The 25,813-nt window shown below is 35.9% G+C and overlaps 1 protein-coding gene across 1 annotated transcript; it reads left to right on the plus strand.

Moving 5' to 3' along the window:
• The first annotated feature begins 21,632 nt into the window (after positions 1 to 21,632).
• LOC126912168 (uncharacterized) lies at positions 21,633 to 22,575 on the plus strand. The gene has a single exon (XM_050703017.1). It carries the CDS (start codon positions 21,811 to 21,813, stop codon positions 22,573 to 22,575), a length of 765 nt encoding a protein of 254 aa, XP_050558974.1. The 5' UTR covers positions 21,633 to 21,810.
• The last annotated feature ends 3,238 nt before the right edge of the window (positions 22,576 to 25,813 follow it).

Genomic DNA, 25,813 nt, shown 5'->3' on the forward strand with positions numbered 1-25,813 from the left:
CCTTGTCCGGTTGTCGCACTTGCAACCACTCAGCCAGTCTCACTCACTCAGGCTGTCAATTTGAACAGACAATGTGGACAATACATCGTATGTATTTATGTATATACATGGTACAACATGTAGTCCTTATGACGAACATAACTTCGAGCCCATAACAACCTGATACTGGAGCGAGCAGAGGCATGCATTACAGCACTACCATATTCTGTCTATGATGATGCCATTGTTTTTATAATAACTATATCGTGATTCATACTAAAGTAACAAAAACAACGCTTTATTCACGAAAATATTCTTAGAAAAGCTCTACTAGTTTCGAGTCACAGAGGGATTGTTCATCATATATTTTCTTCTTATATTTCAATACATTAACTTAACTCTCAAATTTAATTCTTGTTAAAATTAACTTAAACTTGAATCTCTTTAAGCTATCAAAATTAATAGCAGTCGTAACCACCGTGGGTGTGCTTATCTCAAATAATAACTGAATTTATTTCTACTTAGAATATAAATGCAATTGAGATATGAAGACGAAATAGCTATCATTTATATTTGACATTATCATTGTATTACGTCTTTTGTCCCCGAAGTCAATTTAAGTAGCATGTAGATTTACTTACTTATTTATTTTTAGATTTTAAAATTAATTACCCAAATAATTTGTTCTAGTGTTGTCACCATTAACACTACTCCAATAGCAATGCAGCTTGATATTCAGATAATCTGGAGCTGCGGACTACCTAGCGAGTCTACCGAGGCTCCAGCTCGAAAAGCAGGAGTAGAAACGGTATGGTTTTTAGTCTGACACTCCCTCTCGCCTCGCCCAAGACGAGAGAAGTCATTGGATGATTGTCCCAACTAAAAAAAAGCTGGATATTCAGCTTCTTTGATCCGGCCCCTACGTTACAGATTTCATCGACCTAGCCGGGCCCTAATAAGAAATACTTGTACTAAACATGTGTGTATTGAATTAATCAATAACACTTTACTCGACCCAGCCAAATTTCAGGAATCACACTAGCTAGCATCCAGTTGGTCAATGGCAGTTTAGTAACGTCACATTTTATGTAGATACATATTTGAATAACCTATTATTTTATTACCCAGTCTATTATTAAACTCGATATTTATTTATAACAGCTTTTTATCTTTTAGCCGGCATTGTTAAATATTAACCTTGTTATCACGCGCATAAAATATCGTTGTTCGCGTATCAACGAGTGCATTTCACCCATATATCACGTTAACGAATATTTGCTTGTCGATACCAGCGCCCCCATGCGCACATGGAGTCAATTTTATTATAAACTCAATGAACATAGGCCTCTGATAAATATATCTGCAGGGGAAAGTAAAAACCTGGACAGACGAGGGCCTTTTATTCGACTGATTTGACTCAGCTAGGTACATCATGGGGTTTAGTTCTGTTGATGAGTAAATCTATATAGTTTTCAGGAATCTGTAAGTATGTTCTAAAACAATGAAATATGACTGCAATTAAATAAAAAAATAAAGTACATACAAAATCATACTTTGATTTCAGAATTCATTATAATATGCATTTGTACCCTAAGTAAAGTAACTAAATATATGAAATTAATTAGGTGTAAACTGGGACCCAATTTCAAAACAAAATGTATAATAATTATTATTAATAGGTTCCACTTACATACGTATCGCGCGTAACAATAATAAAATTAAAAAATATAGGTAGTGTAAAAAAATTTGGTGTCCCAACTTCACAAGACACCGATCACATCAATTTCAACGTACACATATAGAGGAGTGCACATCGAGAACTCATGGTGGTCGGTAACCCCAACAAGCAAAGTAATCCTATAAGGAAATATTATAAGTCTGTCACTACTAATAACGCTCTTGTAAAGGCATTGCGATAGACTTTTTAACTTATAATAGCATTTGCCAAGCCTTAACATACTCAAGAGCATTTGTTTTTATATCTCGGTCTTGTAGTTCGCTACAAGACTGATCTCTAAAACATTTATAGGACATTTTTACTAGTAATAGCATTTCACAAGCATACATATACTCAAGAGTAATAGCCTTTATAACTCAGTCTTTTAGTTAACTATAAGATTATCTTTTAGGACACTTTAAGGAATAAGTCTCCTATAATTGTTTGAAGTAAGACTAAATAATCCTGAATAATATTTTGATCCTATAGTAGCATTTTGTGAGAGAAAATGATATTATAACATACTTAGCTGAAACGATTACAAGTTTGTGCCATCATAGTCTTGCTCGAGACTCTTTTAAATCTAATAGTACTTAAAAAGAGAGCTATAAGATCAAAAAGGTTTATAAGATAGTAGATCAATCACTTTACTAGTAAACAACAGGATCGGGATATAAATCAAGCGCGTCAAGTGCAAACACAGGTGAAGTAATTGAGGGTTCCGCGATCAATAATATTTTTTCACCCTTTTCCCACTACTCAGAAAGTAAAGAAGTTGAAAATTGGGAAGAAGAATACGATTTAAATAACGCAGAGACTACTGACTATAAAGGAATAACAAATGTCAAAAAAAATATTATCCGATAAAATGTATCAGTAATAAAATAAGCTTAAAATGAATATTATACAAAATAGTAACAAATTGTGCATTACTATGTAATGGCCATACAACGCGTACTCCGATGGCGAATCGAATATATAAGAGAAAAATAAAATAATGATTTCGAAACTTATCGCTCGATTCGCCCGTTACATATATCGGATGGCGTGCAGTTTACTTGAACGACAAGGAGATTGTCCTGACATTGTAGAGCACTACAGGCTACTTGACCCAAACTGCATACACATGTATCAAAAGCATGTCATAAGAAATGACTTAAGGAATTGCCAACGAAACTGATCCGGAAATGTCACACATAAAGAGAAGATGCTGAACCATTCAACCCTTTAAACTGATATAAAAAAAAACATACGTAACACGAGCAATTTTAGACATGGCGGATATTCATGACATTGTTGCAATAATTAAAAAAATAATAATGTGCTATTTTTCGGAGGGTATTGTAAATTAACTAAATTTTAATACACATTACAGTTATGACTTTACGGGTTTACCCTATATTTTAAATATATTAAATTTATTAGTTTATTTTACAATAATTCATAATAGTCACGTTTTTATTAAAAATAAATGACTAAGACAACCGGCACCAAAAACAAACAAACATAAACTCTTAAAAATACTTATAATAATAACTAAGTACAATAGTGCCATTAAACAAGATTGCTTTAGTAAGATACTTATGTCAGATACTAACAAGAGCGTTTGTACTTGTAATTGTGTAGTCTCAAAATTATAAAGCTATTGCGCTTAGTCAAGTATATTGTTAGGGCTTAGTAACATTTTATAAGTTGATTATATGGCGGGAGGCGTAGCAATAACTTGATCGACAAGCAAACTGCGCCCTAGCTTTGTAGAATGCTACAAGTTTCTTATAAGTGAAAATAAAAGTAGTCTTGAGATCGTTTTAAGTACTGATTTTGCCAGTTGGGCCATAGTCGCGATACGGTGGATCGCAGTTGTAATTATAAGATTGATGAATAAAATCACGATGCGAGCTCATAAGAGATAAAGCGATGACGCAATTCGCGATTCGTACCTAATTACACAGGTGGCGAGTGAAGTTTAATTGCAACGACTTAAGGAGATGTATATCTAAACATTGTAGAGCATATTATATAAGCTAATATGACTTAAATGCATATCCACATGTATCGGAATTGATAGCATGTCATAAAGAAATGACTTAAGGAATTGCAAACGAAACTGATCCGGAAATGTCCCACATAAAGAGTAAAATGCTGAACCAATCTAACCCATTAAACTAATTATAAAAAAAACATATGTACTGTTGATTTGGAACTGTCCAATATCAACGTGTTACATACGGAATTTTCAGTCCTCGATAGACAAAAATCCCTCGTATATGTATTGAAGACTTAAGTTTTTGAAATTATGGCACAAACGAATTTATACTTCCCTCGGGATAAAAAAAATAACAATCGTGCACATAACTTTTAATAATTTGATGAGTATTTTTAATGGTTTCAAAAATATATTCTTTTATCACTCTCGTATTTTAGCAACGAAAGTTGGTCATTAGTCCATTGAAATGTTACATGAGCTTTACATTTTTTAGAGGACGCAATTTTATTTTTTGATCATGTAGGGGGGGTCAATAGAAGCTTAACTTGAAGTTTGTGGGGTCGCCACCCTTGTATATCGGCCGCCATCTTGGAAAAAGGGATTGGCCATTGTAACACTTTTTTGCTATATCTCGGAAACTATGCATCGTAAAAAATTCATTAAAATCTTAATTTGTAGAAATTTATTTTGCACACAAATGTGATAATAACTTTTTGCCCATTAAATGATAACAATTAAAGAAGTTATAAGTAAATCAATGTGAAATTTTGTTAATAAAATTTTCTCTTTTGCTCTATAACAATTTTTTTTTATTTATTTTATAAATAAATGGCTTCAGACCAATCTTGTAGAATATTTTTCGAGAAATTTTTTTCCCTACAACTGTTTTCAATTTCATTCATTAGATAACGCAGTTACAGCGCTCCGAAGTTAACCGGGTTCGTCAAATTAGTCCAGTCAAATAAGCTTAAATTAGGTAAGAATCTCGGAATGCGAGATGACCAGCTGTAATTTTGTAAATACTTGTATATTGACACCCTAAAACTTGTCTCAAAACCATGGTATATATTGGTAGGGTGTAAGCAACTCTGTAAAATTCAAGGTCAAAGGTCCCAAAATCGTTCTTTTGCGGTTTTTTGGAAATATCTCATTTCCTGTGGGTTTTTGGTATTTGTATTCATTATCAATATTGTAGAATACAAAATTCTCTACAACTTTAGTCTAAATTTTTTTTTACATGGTGAACCGTTGTCGAGTTAGAGGGCGGAGAACGCACGGTCACTGCATCACATCAGACATTTTTTTTTCAGCTAACCTATCCGTGATTGTTGGTTATATAGGACATTAAAAAAGACGTTATGGTTTCTAAAACCATTTTTCGTCAAATTCAATTGTTTGAAAGGTAGACGCTTCCAAAGTGGAAAATTGACCGTGCGTTCTCCGCCCTCTAACTCGACAACGGTTCACCATGTAAAAAAAAAATTAGTTAAAAGTTGTAGAGAATTTTGTATTCTACAATATTGATAATGAATACAAATACCAAAAACCCATAGGAAGTGAGTTATTTCCAAAAAACCGCAAAAGAACGATTTTTGGGACCTTTGACCCTGAATTTTAAGAGTTGCTTACAGGCCCTGACCATATATACCATGGTTTTGAGACAAGTTTTAGGGTGTCAATATACAAGTATATACAAAATTACAGCTGGTCATCTCGCATTCCGAGATTCTTACCTAATTTAAGCTTAACTGGACTAATTTGACGAACCCGGTTAACTTCGGAGCGCTGTAACTGCGTTTCTAATGAATGAAATTGAAAACAGTTGTAGGAAAAATTTTTCTCGAAAAATATTCTACAAGATTGGTCTGAAGCCATTTATTTATAAAATGAAAAAAAAGTTATAGAGCAAAAGAGAAAATTTTATTAACAAAATTTCACATTTTTACTTATAACTTCTTTAATTGTTAATTTAGGGCAAAAAGTTATTAAACACATTTGTAGGCAAAATAAATTTCTACAAATTATGATTTTAAAAATTTTATTACGATGCATAGTTTCCGAGATATAGCAAAAACTTGTGTTTCCATCCCTTTTTCCAAGATGGCGGCCGAGGGACAAGGGTGGTGACCCCACAAACTTCAAGTTAAGCTTCTATTGACCCCCCCTACATGATCAAAAAATAAAATTGCGTCCTCTAAAAAATGCATAATTCGGCCCTCAAATTGTAACATTTCAATGGACTAAGTTGGTCATGCTTGAAGAATAAAAATGGCACCGGGTTTGTTATTCAAACGTCGAACAACATCGAGAATGGATGCGGCAAGGAAACGTTGCAAAGTTTAAATTTAAATAATGGTGACAAATCGACAAACTTCTTCTCGAAAGTATAAACAATGTGCGAAAGAGGATATCGGTTTTCAAAAATTGTTGCGAATTTTTATGTTTTTGAATAAGGAATAGGTTTTTAACATACAACTTTTACTAGTCTTTTTTAAAGAAGGAATATCATCTAATGACCATGAATGAACCTCTCCCGCCTTGGGCGAGGCGAGAGGGAGTCAGACTCCTACTGCCTTAAAACCACCCCGTTGCTACTCCTGCTATTTGAGCCCGAGGCCCGGTAACTCGCTAGGTAGTCCGCAGCTTCAGGCTTTTACTAGTCTGACTTTTCTCTAGGATATATAAAGATATATAAAGATCTAAGAAAACACAATACATTTTTAACAGCATTTAATTAAGAATTTTAACGTTGCAACCCATTTCTTTTTTACAACCAATATCCCACATTCTTCTTTCACACTTTAGCATCATAACATGAAACTGCATATCTAATCATAAATATTTCAGCCAGTAAAAAGATAGACTAGAAAAGACACCAAAGTGCCCAGTGGCAGCGGTAATTTGAGATTCATCCCGCGAAAGCCGACGCTATGCAGGTACCGTGAATATTTGCAATTTGATTACCTACGCCGTGTGTATAAGGTCGAGATTTAAATTATCAAACGAGAACGACATTACCGCTCAAAGACTTGCGTATGAACTGTGAATGCATAGAATTATGCAACTTTATAGCAAAAACAAAAAAAAAGGTTTTTTCCCACCACGATTTCATTCACATAAGATTTTCTACAGTAATTATCAATTTTTCAACGTAACGTATATTATCCACAATTGCAAGCGATAATCAAGCTCAGAAATAGTGCCACCAATATAATCCAATTATCCTTTGAAACATCAAAGAAACTAGTCAAGCGTCTTCGGCACGGGTTTATGATCAGTTTTAGGATACGCCATGTTTGTTTCTTTGTGTGCTTCATATTAAAAACTTGTTAAGACTTACAACGATAGCTTAAATGGTTTATTCATTAACTATTTATGTCATTTATGAAAAATGAAAAAGGCTATAGAATATATTTATTAAAAACTAGCTGATCCGGCAAACTTTGTACCACCTTAAACCTTCCCTGGTTTCCACTAAATCATTCAAGACCAAAATTAACGCGACTAACGCAAGAATATAAAATAAAATTAACACAGCATCCTTCACTTAAGCCATAGGACCCATATCCTTAAATACCTTATACGGCGAATACTTTAAAAAAGTTGTGACGCGGAAACTTTGAAAACTAAATAGAAAAATATATATATCCAAAATTCAATACACAAAGAAGAAAGAAACCGAACTTCATACATATAAATACATAACAATGATATACAGACTCAATTTCATACAACAGTGACATACACATATATACCTTGTGTCTCTAAGCAATAACAAAAAAATCCATTTGACTGGTACTCTAGCTACTCATTTTTTGTGAAGCCAAAATATCGAATATTCACGCAAATGTACCTTTGTTGGTAAATAGAAAGCAAGTTATGAAGTAACAGTGGATAGGCGTATTCTCATATATTGCGTAGAAGATTTACTAACATTATACGCTCTGTAAGGCCCGTATACACTGTTGTGCTAGCATAAACAACAGACACCGCGGAATAGATGAATATTTTATGTTATTGTACTTATTGTTTATGGAAAGTGGTGTTGTGTCTGGTTGGATATAATAGACTGGTATGTTTTCCCGGTTTCGGTCACATGCTAAATTCTACTTAGATTCTTCTTCTCTAGATAGACTTATAACTTATACTCTTGAGGTTTCAAGAGTAAAAGTTATAAGTGGAAAAAAGTCTAATCAGGTAGGTAGGTATGGGTACAAACACATCTAACACTCCCTCTCGTCTTGTCCAAGGCGGGAGAAACCAATAAATGATTTTCCCTTCTCAAATAAAAAGTGTACATTTTCCGAAAAAAATATATTTTCTTTGGTATTATATCAGAACACAACCAAAATATAGAATAAATTAAAGAACAGAACTGCAGTGGTCCTGAAATAATTTCTTATCTACTTGTTTTACTATGGGACTGTTTCACAATTAAATTTGAATTCATTTCGTATGAAAAATAAATGATATTTTTACTCTAAACGACACTTCATGAAAGCCCTGTAAGTATTATTAAATACATATATATGAACAGCATCAAAACTATTGAAACCTGCTTAATACCGATATCCAATTAAATTCTCTCAAACATAGGTACCTACATAGGTATTATATAAACACATGTTACGTGTTCTCTTCAATGGCAAATTAACAATATTACTAAAGGCAAGTATCACGATAAATGGGCTGGCCTGTCTACCCTCATCCTCTTTAGGCTATTTCCTTGGCTAGTTTATCACCTGCTCAAATGGATGTTAAATTCTCTTATCATTTATTCAACAACAGTTTAATGTATGTACAGTCAACTAAGTATGCTGATAAGAAAATAAAGATTGGTTTACAAACTATTGTTAAATTGACAATTACGTATACTTATGTAAGGTATATTTTGGTATATTCTGTGTCCGTTTACATTTCTGATTAAAGTTATTCATTTATTTATTGTTAGAGACCTTTCAAGGATCCTGAAAAACACGTTAAAAGGGGTTTGGGTAAAGTTGGCGTCGTTTTGAAGTTGAGCGGCCAGTAATGAAACTTAAATATTATGAAAGAACAGAATACAGCGATCAAAAGCTATTATGGTCATATTTCTCTAAACCATATCGGAACTGAGATATTTGGTTTTATATTGGTCATTGAAATCGAAGAAGTTATTAAATGTTATTGCACTCTTTATCTATGGGCCGATGGTGTGGCGCGCTTCTAATCTCTCGTGGACTTGTGGATAATTATAACGACCATAGGCGTAGCCAGGGGGGGGGGGGTTGGGGGTTCAAACCCCCCCGAAAAATGCGTACCTAGACATTACAGAGCGTTATGTGTCTAGTTAGCATAGTACGTCGTCCCCTGTTTGACAAAGGTATGTATGACTACCTATTTAAAATATTACATAAATTATTTTTTTTTTTTTTGGTCACACATTTCATGCGTCGACTTTCTGGTAGAAACACTGGAAGGACAAGATGCACAAGGGCTAGATGCAATATTGGGCCACTATTGCTCATGTATAATCGGAAAACGGACCTTAGGCTGCTGTTCGCATATAATGTCCATTATATGGTACATGGGATGGGGCAGATATCAAAATAATCTGACTCCGCCGGCACAATTTTTAGATACCATTATTCGACATGACATTGAGAACGAAATGGACTAAGGAAGTTAATATGTAAATGTGTTTTATTATTTCCTAGGGTCCAATACTAACGTCACATTGATAGACGAGAGGTCGAGAAACAGTAAAGCCAATAACTAATATCAATCTTCTAATAATATACAATAACTAAGATTTTTTTTCACACAGGACGGTAATTGAAGTAGTTATAGAGACTACATTTTTAAATTCTTCAAACTCAAATATCTCAGCTTTGATATAACTTAGGATAAAAATAATTGAACATATATGTGTAATGAACACAGCAGAACAAAGTAACATGAAAATTATTGGTGGCCGCTGAAAAAAAAAATGACGCCACAAGTCCATACAAAGTTACTCAAACCCCTTTACCATTTTTTATACCTTCCAAGGGAAAATAAAATCAATTTGAAATACCTATTAGGTTCTAGTTAATTACAATCGAAATGACAATGTGTTTGTAGTATTTACTGAATCAATCATTCACCTCGTGGTGACGGTTCTATTTAGAGTACATTTATGACCATCCTTTTTATTTTCGTGGATATCGCAAGAGCTGACTAAAAGGAACTGTATATTTACCAGCCACCGTGCCAACTGCACGGTTGGCACGGTTGACCCGTGTAGCAGGTTCGATTCCCGCACGGAGCAACTCTTTGTGTGATCCACAAATTGTTGTTTCGGGTCTGGGTGTCATGTGTATGTGAACTTGTATGTTTGTAAACGCACCCACGACACAGGAGAAAATCCAAGTGTGAGGCAAGGTTTTTTTTAAAAAAAAAAACGTTAAAAGTAAATGAACTGTGTAAGGCACAATTATGAAACTTTTAAACTGGAATCTCCAAATGCCTTAACCTATTCTCCAATATTGGACTCTCACGAAGCATTGATGGTGATACATTAATAATCAATATTTTGTAACTTGCATACCAAATAAATTGGCTAACTGTACAGACTTGTAGTATCCACGTAAAGAGGTTGAACTATTTCTTATCATTACGTAAGTGGTTCAAGAATTAAAAGGGTTTTTGTGAATAACCTTGCGGGTTGTTTTACTACCTAGGAAAGAAGGGTCTAGTCATAATTTTAAGGGATCGATGTTGGCTATAGGTGTGTTTTGGGATCTAGTTTTTTTATGATAGTGATCTTTCTACTTCGTATAAAACTTCTTTGCTTAGTAACACTAGTTGCTAGCTTTTGGTTTTCTTTTTTGTGGTATAAGCCTGTAAAAGTGTAGACGGATTCCCTAATGGTAAGCAATCGCCGCCATCTGAAACACCAGAGACGTTACAAGTGCGTTGCCGGCCTTTTGAGGGTTAGGAATTTAAGTGTTGTTGGGGAATCGGGGATTGCGAAACCAATTTTTTATTGAAGATTGGTTAGATAATCGGCCAATTCATCGTGGGATCAAAAGTCCTGTCACCTAAGTCAGCTCATACCCTGTCTGTATACCAAATTTCATCAAAATCCGTTCAGTAATTTCAGTTGGATTAACGGATAAACATCCAAACAAAGTTTCACATTTATAATATTGGTGTGACTTTTACATCTGCCTACACCTTCAGTATAACCTAGCGTGATGTTTTATAACTAAGTATAATCAAATTACGCTCCCTCACTATTATCACAGTTATCGTGTAAATAGTTGAAATAAAAATGGCTTTTCATTCAATTTCGAATGGAGTTTTCTTAATTATTCGTAAATGGCGTCAGCACGCAACACTTTTTACGCCTAATTGTATGATTTAGTGATCCAACTGATACTCGTATTGTTTGCAAATAGAAACTCATTTAATTTATTGTTGTTTTTTTTTAAATTGTTTTTGAACAGTTCGTTTACTCACACCTTCGTATTTCAACATGTAAAGAAAAAAAAACTTTAATTTTAAATTTGGAGCGCTTCGAGCCATTGTTTATAAAATGTCATGTTTATCATGATTGAAATATGGTGATGTAAAGATTATTTGAGTTATATTTTGTTACAAAACTATTAAAATTTATGGATAAGTAAACATTGAATATCGGTTTTTTGTTTTTAGGTTTGTTTTCTTACAATATTTTTACCACTTAAGATGTATGTTTTTAATAAAAAATAAATAATCTGTGTTTTTAAAAGCAATACATAAGTTTATTTGAATACTAATTTATAAGATATGGTCCTATAAACATTCAAATTAGGGATGTTACTAATTAAATTTTAGATACAATCACGTAATTGTAAATGATCAAAAACTTCTCAACTAAGTTTTTGAAAACCCAAATACAATACCAGACGTTCTTTTTGCGACCCGATAACCGAAACGCTTTAAATGTTCATTAAAAAACAAATTAAAAGAGAACCCTCTCACATTATATAAAATCCACCAATAAACTAAATGGTTGTATTGAAATTCTCGTCTCGAATCATAATCAGAATAGTACCAGGTCATAACGACTAAATCCCGATATCGATAGTCGGGATAGTCGGGATCAGACGGCTTAAATAGCCTCAGAGGCACTAGAATATTAAATGAGAATCCCACCAGTTTACATATTTAGAGTAAAGTACAAATGAATATGAATCTATCTTGTCTTAATGTATGTTTGATCTTCTAAGAGTAGACAGAAAACCTTTGATAATGTCTGCGGTTAGATTTATCTGTAGGCCACTGATAAAGGTAACTATTTATAACATTATAACATTATTTACCTATCAGTTAGTATTTTGTGCCACAAATTCAAAGATTGAAATAGAACTTCAGATGCTATTACGATTGTTAGATAGGTACAAAGGTATTTATTAAAGTTCTACTACTTATCACAACAACAGCCTATAAGTAGCCATTGCCGACCAAAGGCCTCTTTTCGCACCTTTTGAATGCGGCTTCAAATTTATAATTAGATAGGTTTCCTCATGATGTTTTTATTCACCGTTTGTCAGTGGTGTCTTAATAATTTTAGATTTTACAACTTAAACTTGGAACGTAAAAAAAAAGAAACCTACATACGAATTACCCGGAAAAAGTCACATTGGCACTTTGCCGTTGGTAGGTATTGAACCCACACCCTTGCATAAGTCGTAAACCACCACCACGCCATCGATACGGTTACATTTTTATTGAAAATATAAAACTTAGATAATTTCGGCAAAAAGTGACATATACACTAGATCTAAACTCCATCAAACATTACTTACTCAATACCATTCAAAAGAGAACACTATATTACCCTCCTTACATGCATACATTCACATAACATTACCTGACAAGCCTCAACTCATGTTGGAGTACAGAACACCCTTCAAAACTTACATCATAACTTTATAACTAGGGTCCATAACTCAGTACCTGCGTACAGAGCCGTATTATACCTAAGGCAAACTAACCAATTGCCTAGGGTGCCAAGGAACAGAGGGGCGCCGCGACACGCGTGTGCCTTAGTGAGGCCAATGCGCCAAAAATATTAGGAGCGCCTATTAAATGCCTTTTTTTGAAGGCGGGGGGAATCTTCCTGAGTGGCCACCATCAACACCTGTAAGGAGCACTGAGTCCTCTTACTAAACCTGCTCCGGAGCCCCTACGGTGCAACGCCTGTTCAGCACATCCATAAGGAGACGTACGTCTTCCATGAGCCTCACTGTGCAAATTGCATGGCAGATAAAATGCTTGGTTTTTTTAAGGGGCGAAAATCATACAATGACTTCTCTCGCCTTGGACGAGGCGAGAGGGAGTGTCAGATTCTTACTGACTAAAAACCACCCCGTTCCTACTCCTGTTTTTCAAGCCGGAGCCCCGGTAAATACGCTAGGTAGTCTGCAGTTTTTAAGTGCTTGCCTAGGGCGCCCTCTAGGTTTAATCAGCCTCTGCCTACGTATAATATTCTAGTCCAGTGCTAAAACAGGCTGAACACATATTACCTTCACTCTTGTATGCCCCAGAGAATATGTCAAAACCGAGACATGAACTACTTAGGTGAGATGGCCCCGGAATATAAATATCTAGGTATATAGGTAGGCTATAGATTGAAACTAGGTTTTCTGTGTGAGACTTGGAAGGAATTGATTTTAATCATACTGTCTTCTACACTAACATATTGGTATTAATTCAATCATTCAAGATTTCTTAATTGCAGTAAATTTTCAATGTATCGTGTCGTATTTAAGGTGTCATAGACAGTTACTCTAATTACCTTTATTTTTTAATAATACGAATTTTGTTAAATTTAAGAAGCGTAGACATAACATGAACTTAAATACATAAAAATAAGGTGTCATGGATAAATCAACAGAAATCATTATCAAAATTAATGTTAGAATACTTTTGGTGATATTCTTCGTCACGCTTTGCCTCTAGTAAGACTCAAAAGTTTCAAATATAATAGCTTACGAAGAAAACACGTATAAATAAATTTTACATAAATAATTCTACCCTCTACTAATAAATTATAATAAGCAAGTTTTAGTTCATAAATCTCCATAGAAGTTTGGATAGATGAAATTAACTTTTGTCACCTCGACACAAAATAACTTACTACGTGGAGTTCTAAAATTATCTTTCACGGCTTTAGTAGGTGGTAGTGTGGTGTTTGAAGATTACAATAGTAAATATAAATGATTAATTATGAGTTCTTTTCCTACAAAAAATACGTATGAATTTGTTACGAAAGAACTATCTCTTTCAGTGTCGCTGTCGCTTCGTCAATGAAAAAAAAAATTGGATCAAAATGTTTTCATTTGTGAAACACGCGGCGCATTTGTGAACAACGTTATGCAGAGTAGAGTCAATGTTTTATTTAACTTCTTTTTGTTCTCTTTAATTAACACGTCCGGGATATTAAAATTCTTCACTATTGTAATCTTCAAACATAACACTACCTCCCATTATATGCATAAGGTTATATACATAATAAAATACTTTATTATATATAGGGTGTTCTAAAATTATCTGTATTAGAGGTATTTCTATTTCTAGTCTAAGTTTAAAGAAAAAATAATTAGCTTAGAGTGCATTTCTACGTACGTACACCGCAATACCACTCCCCCTTTTTATACAAGTTTCCTATTTTCAAGACAACAAAAGATACAATCTGAATAGATTCTTCTCACCATTCCATTCAGACCAAGTGTTCAACATTTCCACCTGAGAATACGAACACAGTTGTATTTCTTTATTCCAAGCATTTCAGTGCAATTCAATTGCGGTATAACGCGCACCGACATCAGATCTTATTAATTGAACTGTTTTAACAATATCATTAGGTGGGTATATGTATATAAAAGTAGAACAGAATCAGGCGATACTTTGTGGAAATCCATGCTACACAAAAATACAATATTTTTTTAGTTTTTATTCCGCTCATATTCGCGCTTCCGCGTGGTTGCAAGTGTGACTGCCGGGCAATGGGTTCCGGGTTCGATTCCCGGGTCAAGAGTAGACAGGATACTGTTAGTGCTGCCCCGCACCAATAAGAGGCGTGAAGAAAATATTCCACTCTTTAGATGTATATTTTTTTATTCCAAGCACCTTCAATCCAATTCAATTGTGGTACGCACAACCGACCTCAGATCTTATTAATTGCACTCTATTAACAATTCCATTAGGTTTATATTCCCAGTAACGCATCTATTGTCTTCAGGGATTAATTTATGCATGGATACGTCCCAAGATTGTCAGTAAAATTTGGTAATCTTGAGCCAATTCTAACGCTCGGTTATGAACAATTTACATGCATAATGAAAGGCGAACTCTAAAAACTTTAAAATATAGAAGAAAAAGTTTAAAAAAGAAAGAAAATCTATGCACTGGCTGGTAGTAAATATAATTTTATTATAACGTTGATGCAAGTTGTTTTATTTTGTTCACTTAAGTAACTAGATTTTAGATCCAAAATCTCTTGATCCATCTCTGTCATTGACATGCAATCAGAATTAAAAAAAGGGCCAACAGATTTAACTCATAACAAAAACATCATAACTTGAGTTGAGTTGATATCAAGCTTTATAGTGCACACATACAACTTATCTAAATCCACAGATTTTGGTTACAATTCGTCGTATCGTCACGCCTTTTTATATAATAATAATAGGTAGAGGTGCACATTTTCGAAAAACGCCAAACAATACTTTGCTTGACCCGGGAATTGAACTTGAGACCCCTTGCCCTTAGCAGTAGCAATGGCGACCATTTGACCAACAAAGCAGTCTTAGATTGAATTCCGTTATTAATTTCCACCTATATACGTATGGTATGTGTTGAAATCTACAATTACTCACAGCAATAAAGCGCCTTACATTTCCCTCTCCATATACCTTAAATCCCCTAGACCTACCACCATTAATACTCGTCAATATTACCCATTCATTAGCAGACGTAACAAGACAATAACAGTCATACATAATTCAAATGTAATTACCGTACTATCGCTAAAGTACTAACTACTTCCAATTTAACTGCCTTATCGTCAGTAAGGTCTAAAGTACTCAAACCAGATATCTAGCCTCCTTAATTACACATATGTACAGGCATTACATCAACCTATACCTTTCTGTCAAATCCCTTTATTCAATTTCCAACTTTATGACTTTTTATATAAAGTTGATAATCCCATGAAAGAATTGAGCGATTGAGGTACGTTGACCTGCGAGCCTGTTCGTCCAAGCAGTGTCGGGTTAATTAAAGGAAGTTCGTACGAGTTCGTATAAGTTCGTGTGAGTTCGGGTTCGTTATAATGACGTGTTTACACCAGGCTACAGGAGTTTGCATGACTATGGAAATTATGGAGTGCACGCAACGTGAAATGCTTTTTCTTGACGATGGTATTTGGAGGTAGCACATAATATATAACATTAGATTTGGAGCATATTCACGTTTCGCCTTATTAGTCACATGCAAAAGGCTAGCTTAGGCTCAGTAATAAGTATAGCTATAGAATTATTTAATTGAACAACATTTTAAACTAAATGTCAATTATACTAAAATAACGGACACTTTATTAACAATCCCATTGATTCCACAAAACAAAAAAAAATACACGTAGTGTACACAAGTAATTAACGTATAATAGCAGAGAGTCTCAAGATGAATCCCACTATTAAAATGTAGAACTCGCCACCTCAATAAGCCTCACCTCAATACACCTCAGAATAGCAAAAACACTTCTACTACCACTAGTTATTTGTTACAAAAGTTCAATTATTATAATAATACTAGCGGACCCGACAGACGTTGTCCTGTCTACACGTTAATTTGAAAATTTTAAACTTTTTTAATAAGCTAAAACATTCTGGACCTGTTTGATGAAAATTATTATTCAAATGTTATGACAATATCTAACGTCATTAATATTTGACACTGCGATGGTAGCGCCGTCCGTCGGATCCGATGTAAAACATTCCAAAATTAACAACTACTATAAAATTAAAAAAATATTAAAAAAACATTGTCCAGCGGACAAAATTGTGAATCTAAACCATTCTCAGATCCTCTTGAACACACACAAAAAGTTTCATCAAAATCCGTGCAGTCGTTTAAGAGGAGTTCAGTGACATACACACGTACAGAAGAATTATATATATAAAGATTTTGAAACAATTTCATTTTCAAAACCGTTTCTTCCATTAAAATAATCAGTTCGGTGTGAATGCGGTTTTGAGATGAGAGAACGAAGGCCTAGGAGACCACATAAAATATTTTATGACCGCCGTCTTATTTGTTTACGCAGCTTAAGATATGCTCGGTCGTCATAAACTAAGGTCGTTAATATACGTGTCGAACTAGCCATAAACATTTTAATTAAGCAATTACTGTACCACAAACCCTCCCGTCAAGCTACGAAAGGGTAGGTAGACTTGTGTTTAAAGAAAATTCTCTCGGATGACTTACTGCACACAAAGCACTTTATACACTTATAGCGGTCTTAGACTAGTAGTACTTTAACCGACTAAAGCGAACTCTAGCGGATAAGTTTGGCTCAAAACAAAGGGAAATTATTACTGCTTCTTTATTGCTCGTAAAAGATCTAATTTTATGCAATATGTAGTATCTTTTTGTACGCAGCTTCGTATACGCATAAAAAAGTCACTTTTGCTCTTATGATTGATCAAAATATCGGGATTCCCTTTAGACTTTAAAGATCTCTGACCTCTTGCACCTCTTTTTTATGGTATTAGCCGGTAAACGAATAGGCGGATCACCTGATGGTAAACAATTGCCGCCGTTCATAGATACCCGAAACACCAGAAGCGTTACAAGTGCGTTATCTTTTGGGGGTTAGGAAAAATATGGTTGTTAAATCGCAGATTTGGAAAATTGGGGAGGGGGTAGTATCTTAAAGAAAGTAGTTTGCCAAATTTCATCTTTATAATTAATTTGGCTGTGCAATGTGCATTGTCTGTCAGTTTTTAGAACAGGAGACTATTTAAATATAGGTACCTATCACTCGATTTATACAAAATTATTATTTACGACAGACTACTAAAACGTATTCATTAAGTTCTCGCAAACCTGAATGTGATGAGTTAATATGCAATCGATTCCTAGGTCAAGTAAAACGTTTTATCGCTTACCTATTTTATCTTCACAAACGTTGCATAACTAAACACTAAACAGTCATATACGTAGACCACAAGCTTGACCTAATTTTTCACTGACTTCAAGTAAAAAAAAAACCTAATATCATATTCTACATGTCTGTTTGAATTTGTACATACTTAAGCACACAACTTGGCCCATTTGTTATGTATTCATGTTAACATTCATACCAGATCTCGCTCTCGTCTCTTTTAAAGTAACACGTTCTGACGTTCGTGTAGAACCCAATCTGACTTTTATAAGACCTTTTTTTGTGTTACACTTTCAAAAAGAATCAAATTATATTTATGTTCAACCTAGGTTAGGTACACGAAGAGATTGATTCACATGGACGCCAAAGAGACGATGATCTTTATTTAGTATTAGTTTTTGCCAGCGGCTTCGCCTACGTTCCCGTGGATAAAAGGTATCCTATCACTCAAATTGTGTTGTGAGTATTTAAGTGTGGGAGAGCCATGCTTCGGAAAGAATGGGCAAGCTGGACCAGAGTGATACCACGGCCTCACAGAAAACCGACATGAAACAGTGCTTGCCTTGTGTTTCGATGTGTGAATGAGGTTACCGGAGGCCCAATCACCCTTTTCTCAATCCCAAACAACCCGTAAATTCTTACTATAGTTAGGCTATTACAAAAATACAACCTGTCACGTCAAAAGAATGTGATCATCCCGCACATCTTGCATAAGTGTGAGCGAGAGATCTGATAAAAATAACTTATGACAGTTCACACATTTTTATGTAATAACCCAACTATAGTATTTGCCTTTAAAACAGGAGAATAAATAGGTACCGTAATGCAATGTTAATAGTATAAACAACAAACGAAAAGTATCACATTAACACGCACGCAAACCACTGCAATTAACATTTAATTCATTAACCAACGCAAATAAAAGCATGTGAAATTACATAAACATAACGATACATAGTCGAATTAAGTAAATAGTAAATCCATAACAAGCCGGGCCGTGATTGTATGCACAAGAGTTAATTAACAAGTGATCCAATAATCGAATCTCAGCCGGTTCGCCCGGAATTTCGGACTGTCCGGGCAATCCGGGCTAGAGTGGCGGGGACCGGTGTCCATTGGATATAATTGTGTTTACAACAATCGGGAATATGGACAATAATGGTATTATTTTATGACTGTCTATAATTATGGCCTTTTTTATCACAGGCTTTAATGTAAAGAGTCAATTTGATGGCAGTAGAAAATACTTAGGTAGGTAAGGTATACTTAGGTAGGTAGGTATTTGTATGTATGTATTACCCATGAGGTCATCGTACACAAATGACATGGACACAGCATAGCCCCGGCACTGCGTTTTTTTGTTTGTTTTGGTAACAATATAAAAATGCTGCAAGCGCGGTGGCAGCGAGTGGAGCGCGTGCTTCCAACCCTTTTCTATTGTCATACGACATAAGATTTAATATTCTTTAAATGACAAGTAAATTGCTAGGTTAGAACGGTGCCGTTTTAATGTGATATGTGCTAAACAATGGACAGAGGCTGAGCAGCAGTAATTTCTGATTACCCGGCATCCACCTGAACAGCATGGGGATTATATACCCTTATTTTGTATAGAAGGAAAATCTATTATATAAAAATAAGTCGGGTTTTCCTTCCTGACGCTATAACTCTAGAACGCACTAACCACGATTTTGCATTCGTTGGAAAGGTCTTGAGCTCCGTGAGGTTTATAGCAAAGAAAATTCAGGAAAAATTCAAGAGGATAGCAGGAAAACAGGGAAAATCATTGATGGCGAAACGGAGGTCGCCGGGTTTGCTAGTAGTCTATAAATAAGATAATTTGGCTATAATATATGGTAACAGAGTCTCTTTTAATTAAACACGTAAGCGGAAAACTAGGTGTGTTTGTTTTGTTTATACACAACTCTCTTAGGAATAGGAGTCATATACCAGGAAGTAATTTTTAATATTTATTAAAAAACAACAACACAAATCATTTCTCTGGAAGTTTTAAATTCTAACAAACAATCATCATTTGTATGTATTAAGTGTCATACGTGTAATTACTTTCTCGTAAACGGTTCAAACGTAACATATTTAATGATTTCGTCGAATTAACTATGAAAAGTTATGCTACGATTAATTATTATCTTTCGAAGGGGCAGGTGCACACAATGCATATAATACACCTATTTTTCCCCAGTTAGGAGTCTTATGAGTCCCAAGTAATAAGGGCTAAGTCTAAAACTGCAAACCAGGTTCAATTTACAGCACGGTTGGCGCGGTGGGTGCACAACTGGCTGCCGTGCAACGTGTAGCGGTTTCGATTCCCACATATCTTTGTATGATCCACAAATTGTTGTTTCGGTTCTGGTATGTTTGTAAACGCACCTACGCCAGGTGAAAATCTTAGTGTAGGGCAATGGTTATTAAAGAAAAATCAGGAATATTAAACTATTTGCTAACACAAAAAAATATAAAAAACATCTATATTACTCTACCTCTGTCAACGAGCCAGTAACTTCTATATTTCCACCTAAACGCTATTTACTAATATAAAATAACTCTGAAGCGGATAACGATGTAACTATATATAAGTAGTGTCGTCTGCTTGTCTCATTAAAATGCAAGTATTCGAGATTCTAGTAACCTTCCACCAATTTAACAGAGCTTCCCTTGCCTGCCTATTTGTGTAAAATGCTGTCTCGTTTTACAACAGATTTTAAACTCTAGTAAGTATATTTTTAGTGGTTATTGTTTGTTACATTATTAAACTAATATTCGTTGTAAATGTTGACTGACAAAGTTTTGAAAGTTATTCTCAATTGTTCGGACCCATACAATGATATTTATGGTATAAGCCGGTAAACGAGCAGACGGATAACCTAATGGTAAGCAATTGCCGCCTGCGAAAACCCGAAACACCAAAGACGTTATAAGTGCATTACCGGCCTTTTGGGGATTGGGAATTTACGGGTTGTTGGGAATCGGGGATAGGAAAGGACAAGATTCTCCTCTCCCCACCCAACTAACAATTTTGCCCTATAACCAAACCTTATATCTCAAAAAAGCTGGGTAAATGATGTATAAAGGTTTTGGTGGTGACTGATTGTTGTGTAAAAGCGTTTGACAACATAGTTTGGCTCTATAAGTTTATATAGCAAAAACGACCTATTAATAGTTGATGTAAAGGTTTACTTCACGACTTTATATAGCTGTTATAGTCAGGCGTTATAGCAACCTCCATTGTGACTAGTATACAACGATTGAACTTCATAACAGTTTTAACTGTCACCCTAATGCGCCTAATTTGCGCAATAAAGGTTCGAAACGAACTCCTATGTGTCGTTTGTTAAAGTAGAGATGACAACTCAGGAATAGGACGATATTACGATATTGAGGGTTTTAAGATCATCGTTACAGTACACAGTAATATAGTGGGCACAAAAAGTCTACATTGGAGTGATTTGGTGATACAGCTGAGTTTCAAATTATATTTATATAGCTTAATTGTCTTATAAAAGGTTGTTAATGCCCATTATAGCTGTAGTGATAAACTTATATCACAAATACACTTTTTAGAAGCAGATTGTTTTTTTATAACTATTATAGTTCCTCTATTACACAACAGTACTATAACGGAGATCTTATGTGTTTTAAAACATTATTATTGTGTATAAAGTTAGGCTAGCAATGCTTTTAAATGATAATTTCGCTTTGTAAAAGCACTTCTATCGCTCTTCTACAACAATATTGACATTTTTTTTTTTTTTTTTTTTTTTTTGAGGGTAATCAAAACGTACACATCTTAAATTAGTAGCTCCCGAGTTTTATTTTATTTAAAAACATAATAGTGTTAATTTCACTGTGCACATGCATTAAATCTTTGCACTATCCTTTGATGCACTCACTCATCTAAAAAAAAACTATAATTTCAACATCACTTCTCAAATGGACCTATACACGAAATTGTCAAGCTGTATGGAGGAACTGAGCACCACTTTTACTTCCCGGATGGCTGCCTATGAGGAGGAGTTGAAGAGTGTGAACAGTAGTGAGGCTTCACATAAGAACATTGCAAGCCTCTCAAAGGACTACACCGAGTTCAAGGGCCTCATGTTGAAGACAATAAGTGCCCTTAAAATGCAGGTGGAACTGTTGTCACTGGGCCTAGATCGACACGAAATGGCTTCTCGCAGGCAGGTTCTCCTTCTTCACGGTCTTCCAGAAGAGAAGGATGAAGACTATACATCTCGGGCTCTTACAGTTGTAGCGGACAAGTTAAAGATGCCCAATGTCTCTTCTGCAGACATTGTGTCATGTCATCGTCTGGGAGCCGACACGAGCAAGCCACGTCCTCTTCTAATTAGATTCCAGAGCCACAGTCTACGCAGTGAAGTGTGGCGAAGCAAGACTCTGTTAAAGGGCTCTGGACTGGTTTTCTCTGAGTTCCTGACCAAGCCCCGACATGACGCTTTCCTGGCCGCCCGCAAGCATTTTGGGATGAAGCAGTGCTGGACATCTGAGGGCAAGATAGTGGTATTGCTACCAGACAAGTCCCGGCGGAAAATAGAATCTCCAGCTGAGCTACAACAACTAGCGAGACAGTTTCCGACATCTGTTACTTCTACTGGTGACCCGACAGTGGGCGCACAGTCGAGTTCAACAGCCAACAAGTCTCCATCAGGCAAGAGACCGCGAAGGCAAGCAAAATAATCTTCTGTTTTTTTGTTTTAATTTTTACTTTGTCGGTCACTTAAAAATGTTTTTGTTTTGCTTTGACAAGTTGACATATATCTTCCATAGATTATAGATTCTTTCTTTGACTCGTTCAGAAACGTCACTGTCCGTGAATACGAGTCTTTTTATCCACGTATGGCAAATTAACTAACGAGTGCATCGAAGGTGTCGAAATAACAGGTAACTGTTATTATTGTAATTTGGTTTTTTTTTTATTTGATTTTGTATTTTTATTATTATTATTATTTTTTCCTTTATATACTTATATATATATATATATTTTTATTAAGTATATGTCATGTTCGATCATTTTGATGACAGTTTTGTTTCATGTTCGTCTTCTTGTGTCTCTGATGAGAGTTTTGCTGGCGCGCTTAGTGATGACTCAGTACATCTCCGTGAACAACTCTTTAATACCTTTTCTCCTTACAATAAATTCTTTAACGCGGTTCACATAAACGCTCAAAGTATTCCTGCTCATCATGCCGACTTATTATCCTCTTTTGACTCCAACTTTGTTCACGCTATCCTTGTCTCTGAAACTTTCCTCAAACCAGCACTTCCTTCCACGCAATATTCCTTGCCCGGCTACAAGCTCGTGCGTAGTGACAGAACCGGCAAGGGAGGCGGAGGGGTCGCCATTTATCTCCGTGGAGATATCTCCTTTAAAATTGTTGATAAGTCACCGAGTGATTACTCTAAATTCGCTGAACACCTATTTATTGAAATTACTTTTTATAACACCAAGGTGCTTCTAGGTGTCTATTATAATCCTTCCTGCACTTTCGACTACTTTTCCTCTTTTGAGTCGAAACTTGAACAGTTCACTCCCCTCTATGACCACACGATAATCCTCGGAGACTTCAACACGTGCTTGATTAGGGATGATGGGCGTAGCCGTAAACTCCGATCCCTTGTCTCTTCTGTCAATATGCACATTCTTCAGCTTAATGCCACTCATCACGCCCCTCATTGCAATCCCTCACTCCTTGATCTCATAATTGTTTCAGACCCCAGCAAGGTTGCCACTCATGGGCAGCTCTCTGCCTCTTTCTCTTATCACGACCTTTTGTTTCTATCTTATAAGATCCGTCCACCTAAGCGTAAATCCAAATTTCTTTTCCTTCGCAGTTTCAAGAACATTGATATGGATCGTTTGATGGAAGATGCGGGCAGAATTGACTGGTCTCCTGTTTACGACTGCAATGATGTAGATTCTATGGTATCTTTATTTAATAAGTTGGTATTGGAACTTTATGATAAACACGCTCCTCTTAAGAAGGTAAAGGTTAAACATCTTCCGGCCCCATGGCTATCTGATGGTATTAAGCAGCAGATGTCTAAACGCGATAAGGCTAAGCGACGGTACAGGAGAGATCCAACTGAGGAGAACTGGTCGTCCTACAAGAAATTACGAAATCGCTGCAGTCGTCTGTGCAGAGATGCAAAGAGGCGCCATATTCACAACTCCATTAAAAACTTCAACACGGCACAAGTATGGCAATTTCTAAAGTCTTTTGGCATTGGGAAAGTTGCTAATGATAGCGCTCCCGAAATTAATCTCAATGCAATTAATGAACACTTTTCAAAGTCACCAGTAACGCTAGATGACAATGTTAAGTCATCTACTCTTAATTATCTCTCCAGCCTTTCGTTGCCAAACTGTTCTTCTTTTTCTTTCCGCCCGGCTGCGGAAGGAGATATTAAACGTGCTATCCTATCCATTTCCACAAAAGCTGTGGGGGACGATGGTCTTCACCTACAAATGCTTCTTCCTATCCTCAATGTACTCGTTCCTGTCATTCTCCATCTTGTTAATTATTCCCTCTTCACTAGTTCCTTTCCATCAGCTTGGAAGAAAGCTCATGTGTTGCCATTGCCCAAAGTCTCCAATCCATCCTCGGTTACCCAGTTCCGCCCTATATCCATACTTCCTATCCTATCTAAAGTCCTTGAGAGTGTTGTCAACAATCAACTGTCTAATTATCTCTCCTCCAACAGTCTGCTAAGTCCGTACCAATCTGGTTTTCGTCCTGGCCATAGCACAGTGTCGGCGCTGGTCAAAATTACCGATGACATCCGACTGGCCATGGAGCATAAGCTTCTAACAGTACTAGTTTTGCTGGATTTTAGCAGTGCGTTTAATTCAGTTGATTTTGACATCCTCCTAGGTATCCTATCCTCACTGGGTGTATCTTCTTCTGCGGCTGCGTGGTTCAATTCTTATCTTCGAGGTCGCTCGCAGTCGGTCCGCTGTAATGAGGCTTCCTCTGAGTGGTGCGACCTCGCTGCGGGTGTTCCTCAAGGTGGCGTTCTCTCTCCTTTACTTTTCTCCGTTTTTATTAACGCCGTCACCAAGTCACTTGCTTCACACTACCATCTCTATGCAGACGACTTGCAGCTTTATCAACACTTTAAACTTGAGGAAATCTCTAGTGCAATTGATGCCATCAACAATGATCTTGGAAACATTGGTAACTGGGCTGAAAGTTTTGGACTCTTAGTCAATCCTGCCAAATCACAAGCTCTCATTATTGGTGGCAGATATTTTCTTAATAAACTACAGTCTCCTCCACAGGTCTTCTTCGATAACACTGTTATACCATACTCCTCTCACGTCAAGAACTTGGGTATCCTAATGGACTGCAACCTGTCATGGGGTATGCACGTTGCGGAAGTAAGCAGGAGGGTTTTTTGCTCGTTTCAGTCACTTAAACGGCTCCAGAAGTTCCTGCCATTTCAAACAAAAATTACTCTTGCTCAGTCGCTTCTCCTCTCCCTATTAGACTATGCTGATGTCTGTTTCCTTGATGCGACTGAGGAACTTCTTGACAAACTCGAACGTCTCCAGAATCTGTGCATCCGCTTCATTTTTGGCCTCCGGAAATACGACCATGTGTCTGAATTTCGGAGCCGGCTGAAGTGGCTGCCTATTCGGCGACGTCGGGATGTTCATATTCTTTCTTTTCTCTACTCTCTTCTTCACAACTCCCACTCCCCAAGCTATCTTCGGGAACGTTTTGAATTTCTTGTTCCCAGAGACAAACCCTGTCGCTCCTCTTCATCTCTACTTCTCCGTGTCCCTCCTCATGCTTCGAGCCGTTATGGTGGATCCTTCACTGTTCACGCTGTGAGGCTTTGGAACTCTCTTCCACATACTATACGCGGGAGCTCATCATTAGATGTCTTCAGGAGACGAATTAAAGAACATTTT

The sequence above is a fragment of the Spodoptera frugiperda genome, chromosome 23 (assembly GCF_023101765.2).
Source record: "Spodoptera frugiperda isolate SF20-4 chromosome 23, AGI-APGP_CSIRO_Sfru_2.0, whole genome shotgun sequence".
NCBI classification, from domain to species: Eukaryota; Metazoa; Arthropoda; class Insecta; order Lepidoptera; family Noctuidae; genus Spodoptera; species Spodoptera frugiperda.

Coding starts and splice junctions, on each gene's coding strand:
- LOC126912168 (XM_050703017.1), top strand. CDS start 21,811: ATGGACCTATACACGAAATTGTCAAGCTGTATGGAGGAACTGAGCACC.